An 18111-nucleotide genomic window follows, 5' to 3' on the forward strand; every position below is an offset into this window, starting at 1 on the left:
GCGGCATCACAACTGGATTCAAATTTGGACTTTGACTTGGCCACCCCAAAACTGTAATTGTTTTTGGTTTAGCTATTCGGAAATGGACTTGCTGGTGTGTTTCAGATCTGCATGACCCAAGAGCGCTTGAGTTAGAAGGCGCAAACTGGATGTCGGATGTTCTCCTTCAGGATCAGGGCACGATCTTGGAAAGAAATGACATTAAATGTTTCCATGTACCCCCTGCAATGTGCTCACATACCCCAACCCGGGTTGGAAAACGTTGTTCTATATCATTTAGTGAAAGAAAAAAAGAGCAACAAGAATGTGAGGTAAACGTGTGTAAAATAATTTAATAAATAAAACATCCAGGGTGAATGTAAACATTTGACATACATCATGATATAAAACAAAAGCCAGTTTGCCTCCACTATTAAACATGCACGTGAAATTAATATGACCTTCACAGAGCCTCATACAAGTGCATTATACTAAGGCATACAGTAAATGTGGTGCATCTCAATAATACAACTGTTAACTTTTCAGAATAAAACAAAGTGGCACTAACGTGAGAGCTGGCTGGCATGCAGACTCCCAAAGTTTCTGACCCACGTCACATAGTAGAAAGCGCACTTTCACCGAAATACTTCGAACTATATCTCTCTTCAGAGGAGAGGCATTTCCCATAATCTTCAATTATTGAATTTGACTGAAGGATCTTTTATCATTGCAAATTACTGCATTGAGTTTTCAATCAATAAAACAGTTGGCTTGTCTTCATCACGCGCGTGCAAGAACAACTATCAGAACATACAGATACAGTTTATAGTTCATGTATTTTCACATCTTTTACTGGAAATATTGGGCTGAAGGAAGTTCTATGGACTGCTCTTTTTGAGGGACAGAGTCATTGGAGGACAAACTTGTAATTTCTGACTTAAATGATTTGAAAAGGATATACGGTTAAACCAGGTTTTTTGGGGGGGGCGGGGGGGTCAAAATATACATTTGCATTTGTTGAATTGGTATCCCTTAGTTGGAAATGATACAACATAAGTGGCAAAAGACTTAGATGTTATTATGAAACAACTGCAATTTAAAAAATGTGTGTGTGTGTGTGTGGGATTCTTTTCCCATTGGAAACGTTGTTTTTAAATGTCTGCAAACATTTTTGCCATCATTGTTCTCACCCTGATCACCAAATGTCAGAACTATCCTCCCAATATTCAAGACTTCTTTTGGACAGTCCAGTTTTTCCTCAAAACAGCTATAATCTGGTATTTGTTTTTCAGTGAGACAAGTCTGGGGACTGATTCAAACATATTTGACGGAGACCTTTAAAAAAATAATAATAATAATCGCAACCTGGAGAGAGCTGCTCTGTGCGAAGGAAAATGTACTTGCTATGACACTGATTTTAAATATCAACTAGTTAACTTGTCCGTATCTTATGTCCCTTGTAACAGGGTCCTGTGGTGAGAATTAGCATTTGTGCTAAAACATGTCAAACACTTTCATCTGGTTAGTCCAATGTTTTTGTAATGTCCATTCTAAAAAATAGAAATAAATTAACTTTGACTTGAGAATTTTGAGAAGAAAATGGCATTATTGTGGGCATTTAGTACAACCTTATATTCAGACAAAGTATGAAAAAAACAGTCTCTTAAATCCACGCTTAACAGTCTTTTGACCTTTTTTGTGTGTCATTTCTAGCAAACGGAGAACCACTCACCAAATAAAATTTAAATTGACCTCAAAATTTGGCTGGAGTATAAATCATTTTGGAGTTAACAGTACATCCTATCAACTGTCATTTTTCATATCATATAGTAATTGTACGAACTCAAAACGTCCTTTTAATTTGACTGATGTTGCTTCTTTGTATAGAATAAAGCACCACTTGAAATGTTCAAGACCAAGAATAACGGTGAGTCCAGTGACCTCTGATGAGTATTCCTGTACAATCACTCTGTTGCAGAAAAAAAAAAGCCGAATGTTGCCATGCCATGACTTCCCAGGGCACCACAGCTGTTGAAAATGCATTTCAAAGCGACCATATGTGTGAAGCTGGGGATCCTATGGACTATAATATGCTGCACATTTTATAGCAGGGTCACATTTAAACCTGTGTCAGCTATACAGTGTACTCAGATCATCTTTTGACGAAAGCTAATCAGTTAATTCGACGAGAGACTTCTTCACTTGACACTGCCATGTCTTCACTGCAGAGGGGACTCGATGGCCGCCTCTGCTTTTGCAGCCCTTTTTCTGTGAGGGATACCAGGTAAGTGTTAGCACTCTGTCAGGAAGGCTGCTTCTCAGAACGGGGGATTATATCTTGATATCAGCAAACACATACCAATTCACCTGATCAACAAATAACCACATTCAATTGAATAAAAATAGCACAGAATATTTGTGGTTTCAAGTTTAAATTTCTTTTACAAGTCATCCATCCTCAGCCGCATCTCTTATACAATGTCGCAGTGAGCTGTAGTTTAACCCAGTTCACCGATAGGCGTGAGATGAGAGGTGAGATGCTGACTGGCAACTGAACCGCCTTCAAGGAAGTTAGGCAAGTGAACTGCAACACGATGAGTGCCCCACTTACTCGGCATAATGACACACGACAAGTGTGAAGAGCATGGTACAGATTTGGCGCCCAGCTTTTGAGCAGCAAACCCCATTTGCAATTTGCTTCCAAATCCAATTTGAGCAGCATGGGGTCAGCTCATATTACAATAAAGGCACAAAAAGTAACTCGGGGGGGGGGGGGGGGGGGGGGAGGGTGCGCTAAAGTCTAAAGCAGTGGTTCTTAACCTGGGTTCGATCAAACCTCAGGGGTTCGGTGAATCAGTCTCAGGGGTTCAACGGAGCCTCTGCCATGGAGGTTAAGACACACCCGACTCAACATGTCAATTAGTTATGACACGCCCGCTTGGCCATCACTGGCTGGTTCATTTTGTGCACAGTTAAAAAAATGTATACTTACTGTATGTCTTGAAAATTTGTTTGGGTTTTTTTCTGTTTTTAATGAATGTGTTTGTTTATGTCTTGAATTTGTGAAAAATAAATAAATCCGATTTTTATTTTTCACAAATCAAGGGTTCGGTGAATGTGCATATGAACTGGTTGGGTTCGGTACCTCTAGCAAGGTTAAGAACCACTGGTCTAAAGACAAATGAATACTTACATGAGCAGCATACAATAGTGTCTTGAGGTATGAGTTTAGGTCATTCCGTGACCACACTCTTTAACTTCACAGAATCGTACCTCAAGTCGCCTAAAGACACTGACTTAGTATTAACCACTTCCCAAAAAAAGGGGGGGGGGAGGGGCGGCCAGCTTCATACGCGCGCGCGCACACACACGCACGCACACACACACACACGCACACACACCATCCTTGGGGTTAGTTAGATAAAGCATCGTACTGACATGTTTAGACACCTGAACTGTTAATAATATTAAAAACAATGTAGAATAGAGTAGATATAAAAAGTCTACACACCCTGAACAAATGCCAGGTCTTTGTGATTTAAAATACATGAAAAAATTAAGACAAAGAAATCATTTCAAAATTGTTTTTTCTCCCACCATCAGTGACGTGTAACTTGTACAATTAAATTGAGAAAAAAAAACAGTTGGGATAGTTGGAATCATATTCAAACGCATGTTAAATTGAGGTAATACACGCCTGCCACCATTTAAAGTGCCTCCAACTAACCCCAAATAGAATTCTAGTAGCCTTTAAGTGTGACCTTTGTGTTGTGATTACCTGCGACCAGTCTTGGGTCGGCCGCTCTTGCTGCTTTTCGATGTTTTGGGCCTTTCTAGCTTCATCAGTGACTGTTGCATGCTCTCCTCTGTGTAAGCCAAATAGACATATGACAGGTCCACCTCAAAAGGCTGCAGGATGAGAGAGTCATCAGGCACAGAGTTTAGAAGAAAGGCGACAGATTTGAACATTTGTCAACTGGACTCGAGCAAGTAGAGGAGAATAGACTTACATCTTTTTCTTTTTTGCCTGGAGCAGGTGTCTGCTTTCTCATATTGTTGCCAGTGAAGGCGACACATTTCTGACACAAGAAACACAAATCATAGACAATTCATATCTCAACACCAACTACCCATCAGGATTCACTTCCACAAATAAATCTAAGCTTCATATTAAAATTAACTACAAATGAAAAAATACCAGCTGCCATTCTCCAATGTCTTCATTCCAGTGCACATAGTTCTCAATCATCTCCTACAAAAGAAAAATAATACATCAAAGTTACACATACATAAATATAGAGCAGTGGGTTAGTCTTCATAGTTCGTATGGAGGGAGAGGCAAGTCGAAGGATACTCTTAAATAAGTCTCCCTGGACTGATATAAAGTCTCGCTAAACTGCAACATCAAAGAGCCATGAGAGCTGGGGGCACGACAGACAGGTGACGACCAAACCAAGTAACTTTAAATTGAAATGTAATGTATGTAAATTATTTGGTGACAAGCAAGATTCTTTCCCACTGATTGCATTTAACAGGTCATAAATGCAGACCTGGTATTCTTGAGGAATAAAGTTGTCTATGATCAGCATTTGGAGTCGCAGCTCCCGGCTCAGCTGGCGAATGTTCTCCAGGAGGCCCTCAATCTCTCGGTGGTGCTCCTGTTGCAGGTCTGCCAACTAAAGTACAAAACTCAAGTCTGAAGTGTGAAGAAGAAGGCAGGGCCTCAATGAGAAATTGCAAATTTCCTCAGTGTGGGACAAATAAAGCTTATCTTATCTTATAAAAGGTTATCTTAGATCTCACCAAGTTCCAGCAGTTTCACCAGCATTTGTTACCAGCACAATAGCACAATTCTACCGATTCTCACAATAGATTGAGGCGCAGCGTGGCATCAGATAAGATTTATGAAAGTCACTGCCACCCAACGGACGGGTGTTCAGCCTTGATGAAGGTCCGTGCTGTCCTTTAACAGATGCTTTGTTCAAAATCTAATTAAACTTAGCAATATGCTTAATGTACACCGCCGCCAAAGTCACTTACCTCTGATTTGGCAGCCATCAGCATGGTCCACACTTTTTTCAGTTTCTTGGTCTTCCCTTGGGCCTCCTCCTGAAGGCTTGTGTACTTCTCCTCAATGTCCAAGCGCTCTTGCTGTTTTTCGATATACATAGATACAGGTTCTACATAAGGGTACAGTGCTTAGCAGGTAGATTGATAAAGTATTTTAATACATAGTAAACCTCCGCAAAATCTGGTATTTTGGAATAAGCAAGCCAATTTGCGCTTTGGTCAGAATAAAAGAAAATGCCAAAATGTTCCCCAGTATTATTGTGTCACAGCTCAATGTTAAAAACATCAGTTTATCAATTTAAAAGGGGGAAAAAACTGCTTATTCCTTGCTACGAGTTTACCTCCTTTTCCTCCAGTTCCTTGCGAAGGCGCTCCGCCCTCCGCCGGCGTTCTTCCAACTCACTGTTGGACTCCTCCAGAAGCTTCTCCTGCTCCTCAGCCTTTGCCAACAGGTCGACACCCCCCACGATGACCTTCTTCTCCAAAGCTGACAATTTCTCACGCAGAAGATGATGCTCCTGCCTAAGAGTGATAACATGAGACACGCGATGTCATACAATTAAATCTAACGAGGAACACAAGTCATAATCTTAATTTATCTTACTCTACAGCAGTGGTTCTCAATTATTTTCTGTCGTGCCCCCCCAGGAAGAAGAAAACATCTCGCGCCCCCCCTCTTCGCGACTATAAATAGTATCATTTGTCTATAAAATTGTTATAAGTACACCTTTACATAACACTGTATCCTTATTAACGTATAAGAGAATAAAAAAGAAATTAATATGGACCAATTTACAATAAAAAGCTTTATTACCTGTAACAGACCAACTTACAACAAAGAACTTTTTTAACTGTAATAGACCAACTTACAACAAATAATAGCTTTATTAACTGTAAAAGAAAAGATTTAAAGTGCATCTGAAATTCACAACTCGGGAGCACAATATTTAAAAAAAACTTTAACCTGCAAAACAAAAAATATATAGAATAATTTGTGCTGATTTTTTTAAATCACAGGTGATGTCTGCATTAATGGCTACGAGCACGTTTTGAAATGCATAACTTTTCGAAGCGAGGTTTGAAGGAGGACACAGCAACTCTCAGCTCCTGCTCAATGTGGAGCCGGGACCTGTATTTGCTTTTCAGAGCAACAACAGCAGAGAAGCCAGTCTCACACAAGTAAGAAGTTGCAAATGGAAGAAGAATGTGCACAGCTCTTTGTCCAAAAAGTGGATATTGCTTCTTTGAACTGCTCCTCCTCTGCAGAGCTGAAACCAGTTGGAGCTGATGCATTATAAGGATCTCTCACCCAGTTGTACTGGGAACTATTTTCAGGGAAGTACTTTGTGAAGAATCCCATCAGTGATGAAATATGCTGCTTAACATACGGAATCACTGAGATGGCATCATAGTCAGTAGTATCAACAAACTCCTGCAGGTTCTCAAATGACTCAGTATTTCCTTCATCAAGTCGCCTGCCCCACATTGCAAGCTTTTGAGTGAATGAGCTGATCTTGTCTGACCTGAGGGAGTTGTTGATCTTTCCCTTGACGCTGTAGATTTAGTTCATTGAGCTTTCCAAAAATGTCACTCAGGTAGGCCACTTTCATTAGAAAGTTCTCGTCACTAAACTTTCTTGAAACTTCATACTTGTGTTCCTGCTCCAAAAACATTCTAATCTCCTCTCTGAGCTCAAAAACACGGGACAGCACTTTTCCTCGTGACAGCCACCTAGCCTCACTGTGAAACAGCACAGCTTGATGTTCAGCTCCCATCTCCTCACAGATAGCAGAGAAGACTCGTTTTTAGTGGTCTGGTCTTTATGAAATTGACTACACCTACAACGTCAGTCATAGCCTCACTTAATTCAGCGGAAAGGTGCTTTGATGCCAGTGCTTCTCTGTGTATAACACAGTGTGTCCACTCAGCATTAGGTGAGGCCTTCTTGATGAGAGTTTGATGTCCTTTTCTCATCCCTGCCATGGTCTGTGCACCATCACTGCAAACACCAATGCAGTTCTCCCACTTTAGCCCATTCTCAGTCAGGAAGCAGTCTATCATTTTGAAGAGCTCTTCAGCTGTGGCTCTGTCTCTGACATATTTACAAAAAAGTAGATCCTCACACAGGGAATTTGTCATGTCAAAACGTACATAAGCAATAAACAAACAGTCTTTGTTGCCGTCAGTTGCTTCATCAAATTGTAAAGCAAAATGTTTGTCTTTGAGTTTATCAACTAGCTGTTCTTTAAGATCGTCAGCAATGTCATTTATACGTCTAGCAATAGTGTCATTGGACAGAGGGATAGTTTTTATTTTTGAAGCACTTGCGTCATCCAGCATGACAGAGACCATGTCTAATGCTGCGGGCAGTATCAGCTCCTCTGCTATGGTGTGGGGTTTTTTGCACTGAGCAATTTGGTACGCCACCTTATATGATGCCAACAACGTTCGCTGGTTGACTGAAGTAGCAGTCACAAAGCGGGATTATTGTTGGCAGTATTCTGCACGTTGTCGCTGAAAAAAAAAATCTAAATCAAGCGGCTTATCAACGTAATTGGGGTGTAGTGTCTTCAAGTGACACCTTAATTTATTTGGTTTCATGCTGTCTCGCTGCCAACATTTTCAGACACAATTAGCACACCGGTCTTTCCTCGTCTCTGACCGTTGTCACCGTGAAGCCAAGCGCGACGTACGCTTCGTCATACTTCCTTATCTTAGTTTTCGGGACACTTTCGTTAGTCTCTTTGTCTCAGTGTATCTCTGCCTGTCTTCTCATGCCTATTAAATATTTTTTCATTACGTCATTTGAGGGTCTGCTACACTTTGTGGCCACACTTCCTAATCATACGCTGTGCTGTGTGCAAAGCGCGCATGCTCAGTGCAAAAAAACAAAACCCTTCACTTCCGTGCGCACACTCTGCCAATGAGAGCGCCACCAGGGGGGCGCGCCCCATGATTTGAGAAACACTGCTCTGCAGACATTCTAAAACAGTGGTTCTTAACCTTGCTAGAGGTACCGATCCCAACCAGTTCATATGCACATTCACCAAACTCTTCATTAGTAAACAACAAAAATATGACTTTTTACAAATTCAAGGCATGAAAAACACATTTACTAAAAACAGAAAAAAAGTAAATAAAATTTCAAGACTTAAGTATAACTTTTTGAATTTTAGTACGTACTATCATGACAGTCACATGTTGACTATTGAGGGAACTAAATTTCCCACAGCCCTTATTGGATAAGCAATGTAATGTGATCATCTGCAGCAAGTGATGGCCAAGCAGGCGTGTCCTAACTAATTGACTGGTTTGAGTCAGGTATGTCTTAACCTCCATGGCAGAGGCTCCGTCGAACCCCTGAGACCGATTCACCGAACCCCTAGGGTTCGATCGAACCCAGGTTAAGAACCACTGCTCTAAACGTTGATAAACAAAAATAGGCTCCAACAATAAGGTGACCCCTTTAACATGAGATGTATCTCCTGCAATGTTATAGACACAAAGATGAAACTTTGATGCATATTCAATAAATAAATAAATAAATAAAAATATCTAACGCATACTGATTGAGTGAGATTCATTTAAAGTCTGTGAAGAAGTGTTGCTACTCTTCTGGGGTACTCACTGAGCTTTAAGAAGATCCTTTTCCCGCTTCTCCAACTCCGCCTTTGCCTTGTTTCTCTCCTCTTCCTCCATGTCCAGCTTCGCCTCCAAAGCTTTTCTCTCCTCTTCAATCTTGGCCTGCATTTCCACCATCTTTTCTGGTGAAACCTTCTTCTTCCCTGAAAAAACAAAAAAGGTTCATGTAAATGGGATAGTGCAATATCCAATATTTTAATGGCACAATGGTGATGAAGATAGACAACCGCAGACGGAATTCAGCCTTGGACAAAAATGTAAAACGGCAACTTAGCAACACAGTACCGTATTTTCTGCACTATAAGGGGCTTCAGAGATGAAGGCGTCACTTCAATGAATGGCCTGTTTTAAAACTGTTATATAAAGGGAGCACCGCATTATAAGGCGCATAGAATAGAAGCCACAATAGTGGCTGCGGTTGTACTATTTATACACGAGATGGAACTACTCTACCGGAAACACAATACAACACAGTCTCTGTGTCTGGTCCTTTGCCAACAAGTCACGCACTTCTTCATTATAAATCTCCAGGTATGATACATGAACCAGAAATCTGTAGAACTGTGGGACATCGGCTAAGACTTTGTATCATCAGAACATTTGAAGTTGTTCCAATATCTTTTCAAATTTCATAAGCATCAGAATGTTCAGATATAAGTAAAAAGAATATATATGTTGTATACCGAGATGAAAGTCCTCCGGATTTTCCCGGAATTCCGGATTTTCAAATTTTAATGAAAATTTCTCCGGAGAATTGAGGAAAAATTGCCAAAAATTAATCCCGATATTAGTTAATATAAGTTAATATAACATTGAACGAACACACGTTTGAGTTTGTTGTTTTGCTTTCACGAGCGTAGCCATGTTGAGGCACTAACACGAGTAACAGTAAAGAGATTTTCGTCTCTTTATAAACACACTTGCTAACCCAGTGGAACGAATAAAAGACGCTGCGGACAAGACAGTTGTTGTCGTAAAAAATATATTTGGACAAAAAGGGAAACACGCAGATTGACAGAAAAACGTATCTGTCCGACTTCGAGTGTCGTCTCGGCTAGCTTAGCTTAGCTGTTGTCGTGTGTGACGTCGGTTATGTCGGCGCTGATTGGTTGAAATCAAAAGACGCGCTTGCGTACATGATCGCACTGACGCACGCACAGCAGAGAGCAGCGGACTATCTACTGCTGAGGCGCACTTAGCTCGAGTGGAGTCGCCACACCAGTAATACCCTTGCCTCGCCTTCTCATGGCCTCGCCATATCTCAGAGATTTCGAAATTTCAGCGAGAACGGAAGCCATAAAGGGTGCACCTGTGCACACAGGAAGATTAATCGTTGAATGTCGAGTATTTGAATCACGTTTTGTGTAAACTAATTCATGCGTGATCGGCCAAGTGTGTGTGCGTGTGTGTGTGTGTATACATATATATATATATATATATATATATATATATATATATATATATATAAAAGACGTTTTTTTCCCCCTCCGGAATTTTCAGGAAAGTCCACTTTCATCTCTGTGTATAAAACCAACTTCCAAAAATGTTACAGATGCAAACTTTACATTTTGTATTGCATACATAATGAAATGCAACACAATACAAAACGGCTTTATTTTTATAGAGTTTCACAATTGCTGCAGCTCAAAGAAAGCGCTTTCCAGAACATTTAAAATACTTTGTTCAATAAATCAGAACATACAGTAGATCCGTATATAAGGCGCATGAGATTACAAGGCGCATTGCGGCTTTTTAGAAATTGTAATGCTTTTAGGTGCACCTTATAGTGCAGAAAATATGCAACTTAAAAATAACCCCAGAAATATATAATATGCTTTCTACAAATAGCATAACATTTGTTCCAGAACATAAGGACGAGGAATACTATTACACCGACCTCTTTCACCTTGAAGGAAGAAGAGTTGTAAAGACAAAATGGCAGGAGGAGGAGGAGAAAGAACACATGAGTGTTAGACACAAATGCCACTACAGCAAAGACAAAGATACTAAGAACACATAACACACATTAATGAATGAAACAAGATGAAGGTGAAGGCCCGAAAGATTAGAACATGGGTGGCCAACCAGGCAGAGACGAAGAGCCAATTTTTTTTACTGTGTTACTGCAAAGAGCCACATTATACCCTTCGTCGCGCCTGCACACACACACATGTACACACACACACGCGCGCGCGCGCACTCACGCGGGTGCCTACCAGTGCACTCGCGCACATATGCACGCACGTCACGATGAGCAACATTCGGAACGGGCCGAAAATGAACGAAAGCTAAAGATACAAACAAACAAATATTTTTTTTTCCCCACGCATTTCCTCCTCCCACCCCTTGCGGTCGACTTGGGACCAGTTCGCTGGCTCTCGGTTGATTGCGATCGGCGTATTGGGCATCCCTGCCTTAAAATCAGAGGTAATTCATTGACTAGCTTAGCGCGTTGTTTGCACACGAGCGGTGATGCAGTCCTCTGATTGGTTGCCCTCTATGTCAGTCAAGTAACGGGATTGATGATAGGCTGACGTAGTACTTTCTGTGTATTTAGCGCCTTCGTTTGAATGGCATCGCCACTGCCGAGGCGTTTTCGACGCTTGTAATACGAAAGCCCGGGAGCCGCATTGAACCAGCCAAAAAGCCGCATGCGGCTCGCGAGCCACAGGTTGGCCACCCCTGGAGTAGAAGAATAACGCCTAGCTGAGTCATGAGCTGAATGTGGGCATATGCAAATAAATTTTGTCTAACATTCATTAATAACAGCATAGAGCAGAAGCAATAATGGGAGGGTGTGATGTGTGTGTGTCGTATGCAATTTGCCACAAGCATTGGTTATGTTAGTCAATTCAACTATCAGCTTTTGGCAAGTTAATACTAAACAGACCCCCCCCCCCCAAAAAAAATGACTGTCAAAACTACCGTCATGTCAATAAAATGTGATCTTAACAAGTCATAGTGAAAGCATTTGACAACAGTAAATTCCTCCTCTCCATGAGGACAAAATGGATTCTTTTCCTATAATTCTCACCTCTTCGTCTCCTGCGTCCTTGTCCAGAGTCCCCTCCTTCTTCATCCCCTTCATCGAGCTCTTCTGATCCGCTGCCGTCCGAGCCAGAAATCTCTTCACCTAGCATGTTCAAAGCATTACGGAACAATATTATAAATTTACATGCAGACGACTACAACATGAGAGTGATTGTAATTATGTGTTCAACTCAAGTGTGTGGGGAAAAAAAGGCTTATAACCTTCCTCAAGTTTCTTCTTCAGATCCTCAATTTCTTTCTGAAATTTGCGGAGTAGAGCTTCCTTGGGATCTTCATTGATTCTGGCTTTGTTCTTGATGTTTTTGGCTCTGTTAGCATAGCGCAGGGTGCTGATAGTCTCATCATAGTTATAGTCTGCGGGGCCTATGTTTGCACACTGGTTGGGGACAAGCAAGAATGTCAGCATGCTGAAGTCTCTCCAATTGTTGGAAAGTGACTTGCTTGTTTGACAAGTTTGACTTACCATCAAAGTCTTCGAGTTCCCTCCGAGTGAATCTTGCAGCAGGCGGGTAAGTTTGGAGTTCCTGTAGGGCACATGTGTGCTCTTGCCATCCACCAGGGCAGAGATGACGTTACCCAAAGTGGAGAGCGACAGGTTGATCTTTGTTGCTTCCTTGAGGCGCTGGCCTGTGGCCCCTGTTTTACCCTGTCTCTCTGAGCCCTGTGAGGAAGGTGGCGAGATTAGATTATCAGAACGGCAGAGCCCATGACCACATCATCACAATGTCTTTTTAAAATGTTGGTCATGGTGAAGGCTAAACATAATTCTGTGTTCTAAGTGTTTTCTTAAACTGGTATTATCTTTACATACGATATTCAAAACAACTCCTCTTTATTCTTGAGCTACACTTATTTTCATGCTTTTACAGTCGAGTAAATGTTTTTCTTTTATTTTTTTACAAGCACTTAAACCAGCATTATAGGTTTTTTTCTGACCACAGAGAGGAAAAAATAGGTACAAGTGGACTCTAACCTTTGAAATGTTACTGTGATAATAACTTCCCTTTTTTTGAAGTGATGTAGCTAATGTTTTACATACTGCGAGATCAACCAGATGAAGTTTTCCCATGCGCACGTGCTGGTTTTCATCCACACCCTTCTCGCTGCACTCGATGGTGATGGTGAAGATGGCATGTGATCTGGAACTGTGCTCATTCATATTTGTTGCACCAACTGAGCCTATTGAGAGGGAAATACAAAAACAACAGGTGTTCAATCAAAACAATGGTGAAGCTACACACAAAACAACTATTGTGTGTGAATCAAGAGGATACGCAGTATTGTGCAAAGGACAGGTTTGTGATTAAAGCCACTTTGGAGTCAGTTTGAGTTCCTCGTTATTAGCAAGGTGGTTTTGCCAAATTATTCGATTGAGAATCTTTAACAATACTGTTGGAATATGTAGGTGTTAAGTTTCTTCTTACGGTTTTTGTTGCCCAGTGTCATGATCCTGTCCATGTCGTCAGCATTGTTCGCCACATACCCAGAAAGATCTTTGATATACACGCCAACATCTGGTCTTTCTTTAACCTGTTGTGTGTGTGTGTGTGGGGGGGGGGGGGGGGGGGGCGCAACAATTATTCATTCCTCTAGTTGCTTTTTGCCAGTTCTAAAAAGGTCAATGTCTTTAGCTGCTCTGTTTCAATATTAATTACTGAATCAAAACAATATTTAAGTGATGGATACGATACCTCGAGTCTCTGTGTCTGGTCCTTGGCCAACAAGTCACGCACTTCTTCATTATAAATCTCCAAGTATGATACATGAACCAGAAATCTGTAGAAGTGTGAGACATTGGCTAAGACTTTGTATCATCAAAACATTTGAAGTTGTTCCAATATCTTTTCAAATTTCACAAGCATCATAATATTCAGATGTAAGTAAAAAGAGTGTGTATATATATATATATATATGTGTGTGTATGTATGTATGTTGTATAAAACCAACTTCCAAAAATGTTACATTTTGTATTGCATACCTAATGAAATGCAACAATGTAAGGTACAAATAAAAGGCACAATATGGGGAATGTGGAAAACAAAGCCCTAATGTTTATATACCTAGTGTCACCCTCTGCCTTGGCAATGTGACCAAATATATGGGCAAAGGAATTGGGGATTATCCCTCGGAGCTCTGGCACTGCTCGCACACCTTCCATGGTGAAGGTCTTCCCGGTTCCAGTTTGCCCATAGGCAAAAATGGTACCTGAAATGGGTAGAAATATTACACACAAAAATGGGTTCGAAAGATGGGTTTGAAAATATAGGAAATAATGATCACGGATATGAAAGTTTGTGACCAAGTCTGACTGATACACATTAAATCAGTTTCGCACTGAATGAAGTAGACTCTCTTTGTATATGTGCTGTTTGATCGTCTGGCCGACATTTCAGATGAAAGCTTGTAGTTTTGTCTAAAAAGGTAGCTTTTGTGACACCAGTCTTGGAACTTTTCTGACACACTGGTAGATTTTGTTTGGTGGTGGGAGGTCAGATTTTTTCAAATATTAAGTAGGCACTTTGGCTCAATGAAGGTTGGTAAAATCTATCGGATGATTCATGAGAGAGCGAAACATATTTAAACATCCCTCAGTTAGACTTGGTGTACTTCTACAAAACTACAATAAACACAAACAAAAACGTTCCTGAATCTTAAGACTGCAAGTATACATGTTGAGATGTATATGTTTGTGCATTTCCTGCACTGACAATTTGAAATTATGTCCTGTTTTATCATAATAAATTGTAGGAAATATGGAATGTTTTTGTCATGATTTGGATAGATAGATGCTTTCGTTAGTATGGTTTTTGTTTTTAGTTTTATCATGTTTTTGTTCAGCTGAGAGATCGGTGCTGTTGAACGGTCTGCGGCTGGATGGATGTAAGGCTTGAGCAGCCGACGATGAGAAGAAAGGAGCGTTAGCGCGGAGCGCCGATGCGGATTTGGAACTGGGAGTCGCGGCTTGGAGTTTGAAGCGGATTACGTGGGACAGGAGAAGTGAACTCATCTCTTTTCGTCAATGGACGCTACAGCTTCGTGTTTGCTTTCAAAACTTAGCTTGTAGCCGACGTGTGCACATTTTCAGCATGACTTCTCTGATCCACTGGTGAAAGGACACTTTGATCCTCTCCTCTTTCATCTATAACTGCTTCAGACAAAGTGTACGCAGAAAATTGGTGAAGATTGCACAACTGTCTGTGTCCTATGTGTTGTGTTGTGTTATTTTGACTTCAAAATGGCACAGCGAGAGTGGCTGCCTTTCCAACAGCTCCTATATTTTGTTGTTCTTCTTCCTTTCATAACTTTGCTGCTGTGAATTGGGAATTCCTCCATTGCGAGACTAATAAAGGTTTTCTTTTCTTATGTTTTGTGTCGGCGAAACGGTGATCGACTGGTCCGGCTCACAGTGCAGAGGTCCAGGGTTTAATCCCTGGCCCTCCTGTCTGGAGTTTGGATGTTCTTCCTGTGCTTGTGTGGGTTTTCTCCGGTTACTCCGGTTTGTTCCCACATTCCAAAAACATGCATGGTAGGTTGATTGAACTCTCAAAATTGTCCCTCAGTGTGATGGTGAGCACGAATGGTTGTTGTTCTATGAGTGCCCTGCAGTTGGCTGGCGACCATTTCAGGGTGTAGCCCGCCTAATGCCAGAAGACAGCTGGGGAAGGCTCCAGCATGCCCGTGACCCTCATGAGGATAAGCAGAGCAAATAATGGATGGATGGATGGATGTGTTCCTTTGCATGTATTGTCTGTCTCATTTGTGTTGTGTATACTTATTCGCATCAGCCCTGGTCCCTTGTATCTGTCTATCAGCTCACTCTGTCACTCGGGTCTTGTCCAGGTGTTCCTCATTGTCTCGTCAGTTTGTTTGTATTTAGTTCCCTGCGTCCTTTCAGTCTTTGTCGGATCATTCCATCTGTTGTTGTCCCTGGCAGCTCCTATTTGCGAGTTCCATTTCCATTTTTTTCTACTTTGCATCTAGTTTTCTGGACTTACCGCACAAATTTTGTGTTTTATTCCGCATGCGCCGTTTGCTTTTTTATTTTTGGAAAATACTGTATATTTTGTTTGGGAGTTTGCCCTGCATTCCTGTCATGTCTTCCTGCACTTGGCTACACCTTTCTTCTACAACAACTACCCGCAAACCTGACAGTTAAAAAATAAAAATAAAACATCTGATTCATGAACAGATGTATACTTATGTTGTATATGGAAGGTGGAGCATGTGATGCTACTCCACAACTGTAAATTTTCATCTTAGAAACAACTTTACTGTTGAACAACCACCACTGGATAACATTGATGCCCCATTTTAGATATGACATCAGCAAAGTTTGTGAGTCCACGAGGACAAACTGCTGCATTTTGTGCAAACTACCTCTTTTCTACTGCTGTTTATGAAAGAATGAAAAAAAGGCAAAATCAAGTTGTTGGGGGGGGGGGGGGTGAAAGGAGTAAGTATTCTTTCATTTGGTGAGTGTGTATACAATATAAAAAAATTATTGACCATAATATGTGGGTTTTGAAAATGTTTAAATGCTCTAAAATGGCTAGCAGGAAATGAGTTTTAGTTGATTACTAAAATAATCAAGAGTGAGCAGCTCTAAAGTTTACAAATGTACAGTTAATACATGTGATCAGTATCAGTCCACGTCACTCATGGATGAACATATTGGCTGCATAAAACCGTATTCGTACTCTGATAGTAATGATCACTTTTATCCTGTATTACCATTGTACCCTGCCAGCACCGAGTCAACGATGGGCCGGGCAGTAAGGTTGTAGACATCCAACTGTTTGCTTTCTGGTCCAAACACCGTGTCAAAGGTGAATGTTTTGGGAGGCTCCTGCTGGGTCTCCAGCTTGTTGACTGTGATGGTGCCGCGGATCTCGTCCACAGCGACGGCCTGCTTGTGGCACATCGCCGTCTCTTTCTGGTTGAGCGGACGACATCGCACCACCACCTTGACGTTATCGCTCACCTCCGGCTTGTCAAGCTTATTGGTCTGGAAGACATCACGGCCGGTCATTGCACTACACCTAACCACAGTCAAACCCTACAATGAAAAACTGCCAGGTATGAAATGTAATTAGTACCCAATCAAAAGAGTCACGAGTAGATTAATTAGCAGTAGTTTCTGTTAGTCGGCTCTCGGTTGCTAGGGATGACGAGACGCAAACATTACAGAAAACATCAACGGTGAGAAAAATCGAGTATTTACAGTGACTATACGCATTCGACGAAACAGACAACGTGTGACAAAGCGCCAAGTGTCCATTTCCCCAGTCGTCTGGTTAACGCCGAGTGAGCTAACAAGCTAACCGGTTAGCATCACATCATTGGAATCTGAGGGACGAACCCTTGGTGAACAAAATACAAAAGGGCGGAGCGGCTTACCGGCATATTAATACAGCAGCGATGTAATTAGAGTATATGTGCAGTGACTGGTATTCGTATGGTTGTGTCCGTTGGACATTAGACTGGTTATTTAAAGAATTTAAACGCCATCGTAAAATCCTGAATATCAGTCTCAGGTTCGGTAGCCCGACTGAGACTGTCTGCGCATGCGTCACCTGCTGCAAAGCGACTTATGTGGAAATTACACTCAGTTGCCGACATAGTTTGATGTTTATAATGTAATTTAACTCAAAAGGTCGTTTTCAATCTGCAAAGTATACTATATTTGGTCTCAAAATGCACATTGGGTGCTTCTGATGGTTGAGAAATAAGTACAATACTGTATATAATAAAAATCTTCACCTACTTCATCACCCAATGGCAATTGTCTGAATTCGGGATTTTAAGCATCCAAGTTCAAAAGAACATACTTTGGTACTTTTCAGCGGTCTCAAGTCTCCCTAGTTTTACACGTGAATAGCTCAAAGGATGACAACAAGCCTTTCACCACTTCACGACAACCCTCAGAACATGTCGATATGATCATACGGTATCACCTGTCAAGTACATCTTTCACCACATATTCTACAAATTTTAACTGACGGATTTTCTTTAATGATGCAAAAGTCTGCTGACATTAACCATCTACTCTGATCCAAATTGCTACAGTTACACACCACAAACATGCCGACACCACACAACAGTTAGAATATTCTGTAGAAGCAACTTGCTAAACTCAAATCATATTTATTGAAATGTCAATTTAGAATGTTATCTGTGAATAAATGTATAAATGTGCAATATTCAACATCAAGCCTTGTGATTTTCTTGTGACCACATTCTCTATATACACGTTACCTAAATTTAAAAAAAACATTCTCTAGTCCCATCTTGATAATTGTATGGCTCTCACATTAATGTTCTTCCTTTCTTTGGCCCTTATCGATCAATCCCCTCAAGCAAGACATTCGA

The 18111-nt window shown here is 41.0% G+C and overlaps 1 protein-coding gene across 1 annotated transcript; it reads right to left on the reverse strand.

Moving 5' to 3' along the window:
- Positions 1-307: 307 nt before the first annotated feature.
- kif3a (kinesin family member 3A) lies at positions 308-17285 on the reverse strand. Its single transcript, XM_086105669.1, has 17 exons — positions 17140-17285; positions 16474-16747; positions 13803-13947; positions 13434-13518; positions 13167-13272; positions 12782-12921; positions 12206-12403; positions 11944-12118; positions 11726-11824; positions 8678-8834; positions 5391-5571; positions 5020-5130; positions 4530-4655; positions 4178-4231; positions 3990-4058; positions 3758-3888; positions 308-2247 (listed from the first exon to the last, which is right to left on the reverse strand). The coding sequence occupies exons 1-17, from the start codon at positions 17143-17145 to the stop codon at positions 2199-2201; spliced, it is 2106 nt and encodes a 701-aa protein (XP_085961795.1). The 5' UTR covers positions 17146-17285; the 3' UTR covers positions 308-2198.
- Positions 17286-18111: the final 826 nt, after the last annotated feature.

This window comes from Hippocampus guttulatus, chromosome 2 (assembly GCF_054856545.1).
Source record: "Hippocampus guttulatus isolate MCC_2025c chromosome 2, RoL_Hgut_1.0, whole genome shotgun sequence".
Lineage (NCBI taxonomy): Eukaryota > Metazoa > Chordata > Actinopteri > Syngnathiformes > Syngnathidae > Hippocampus > Hippocampus guttulatus.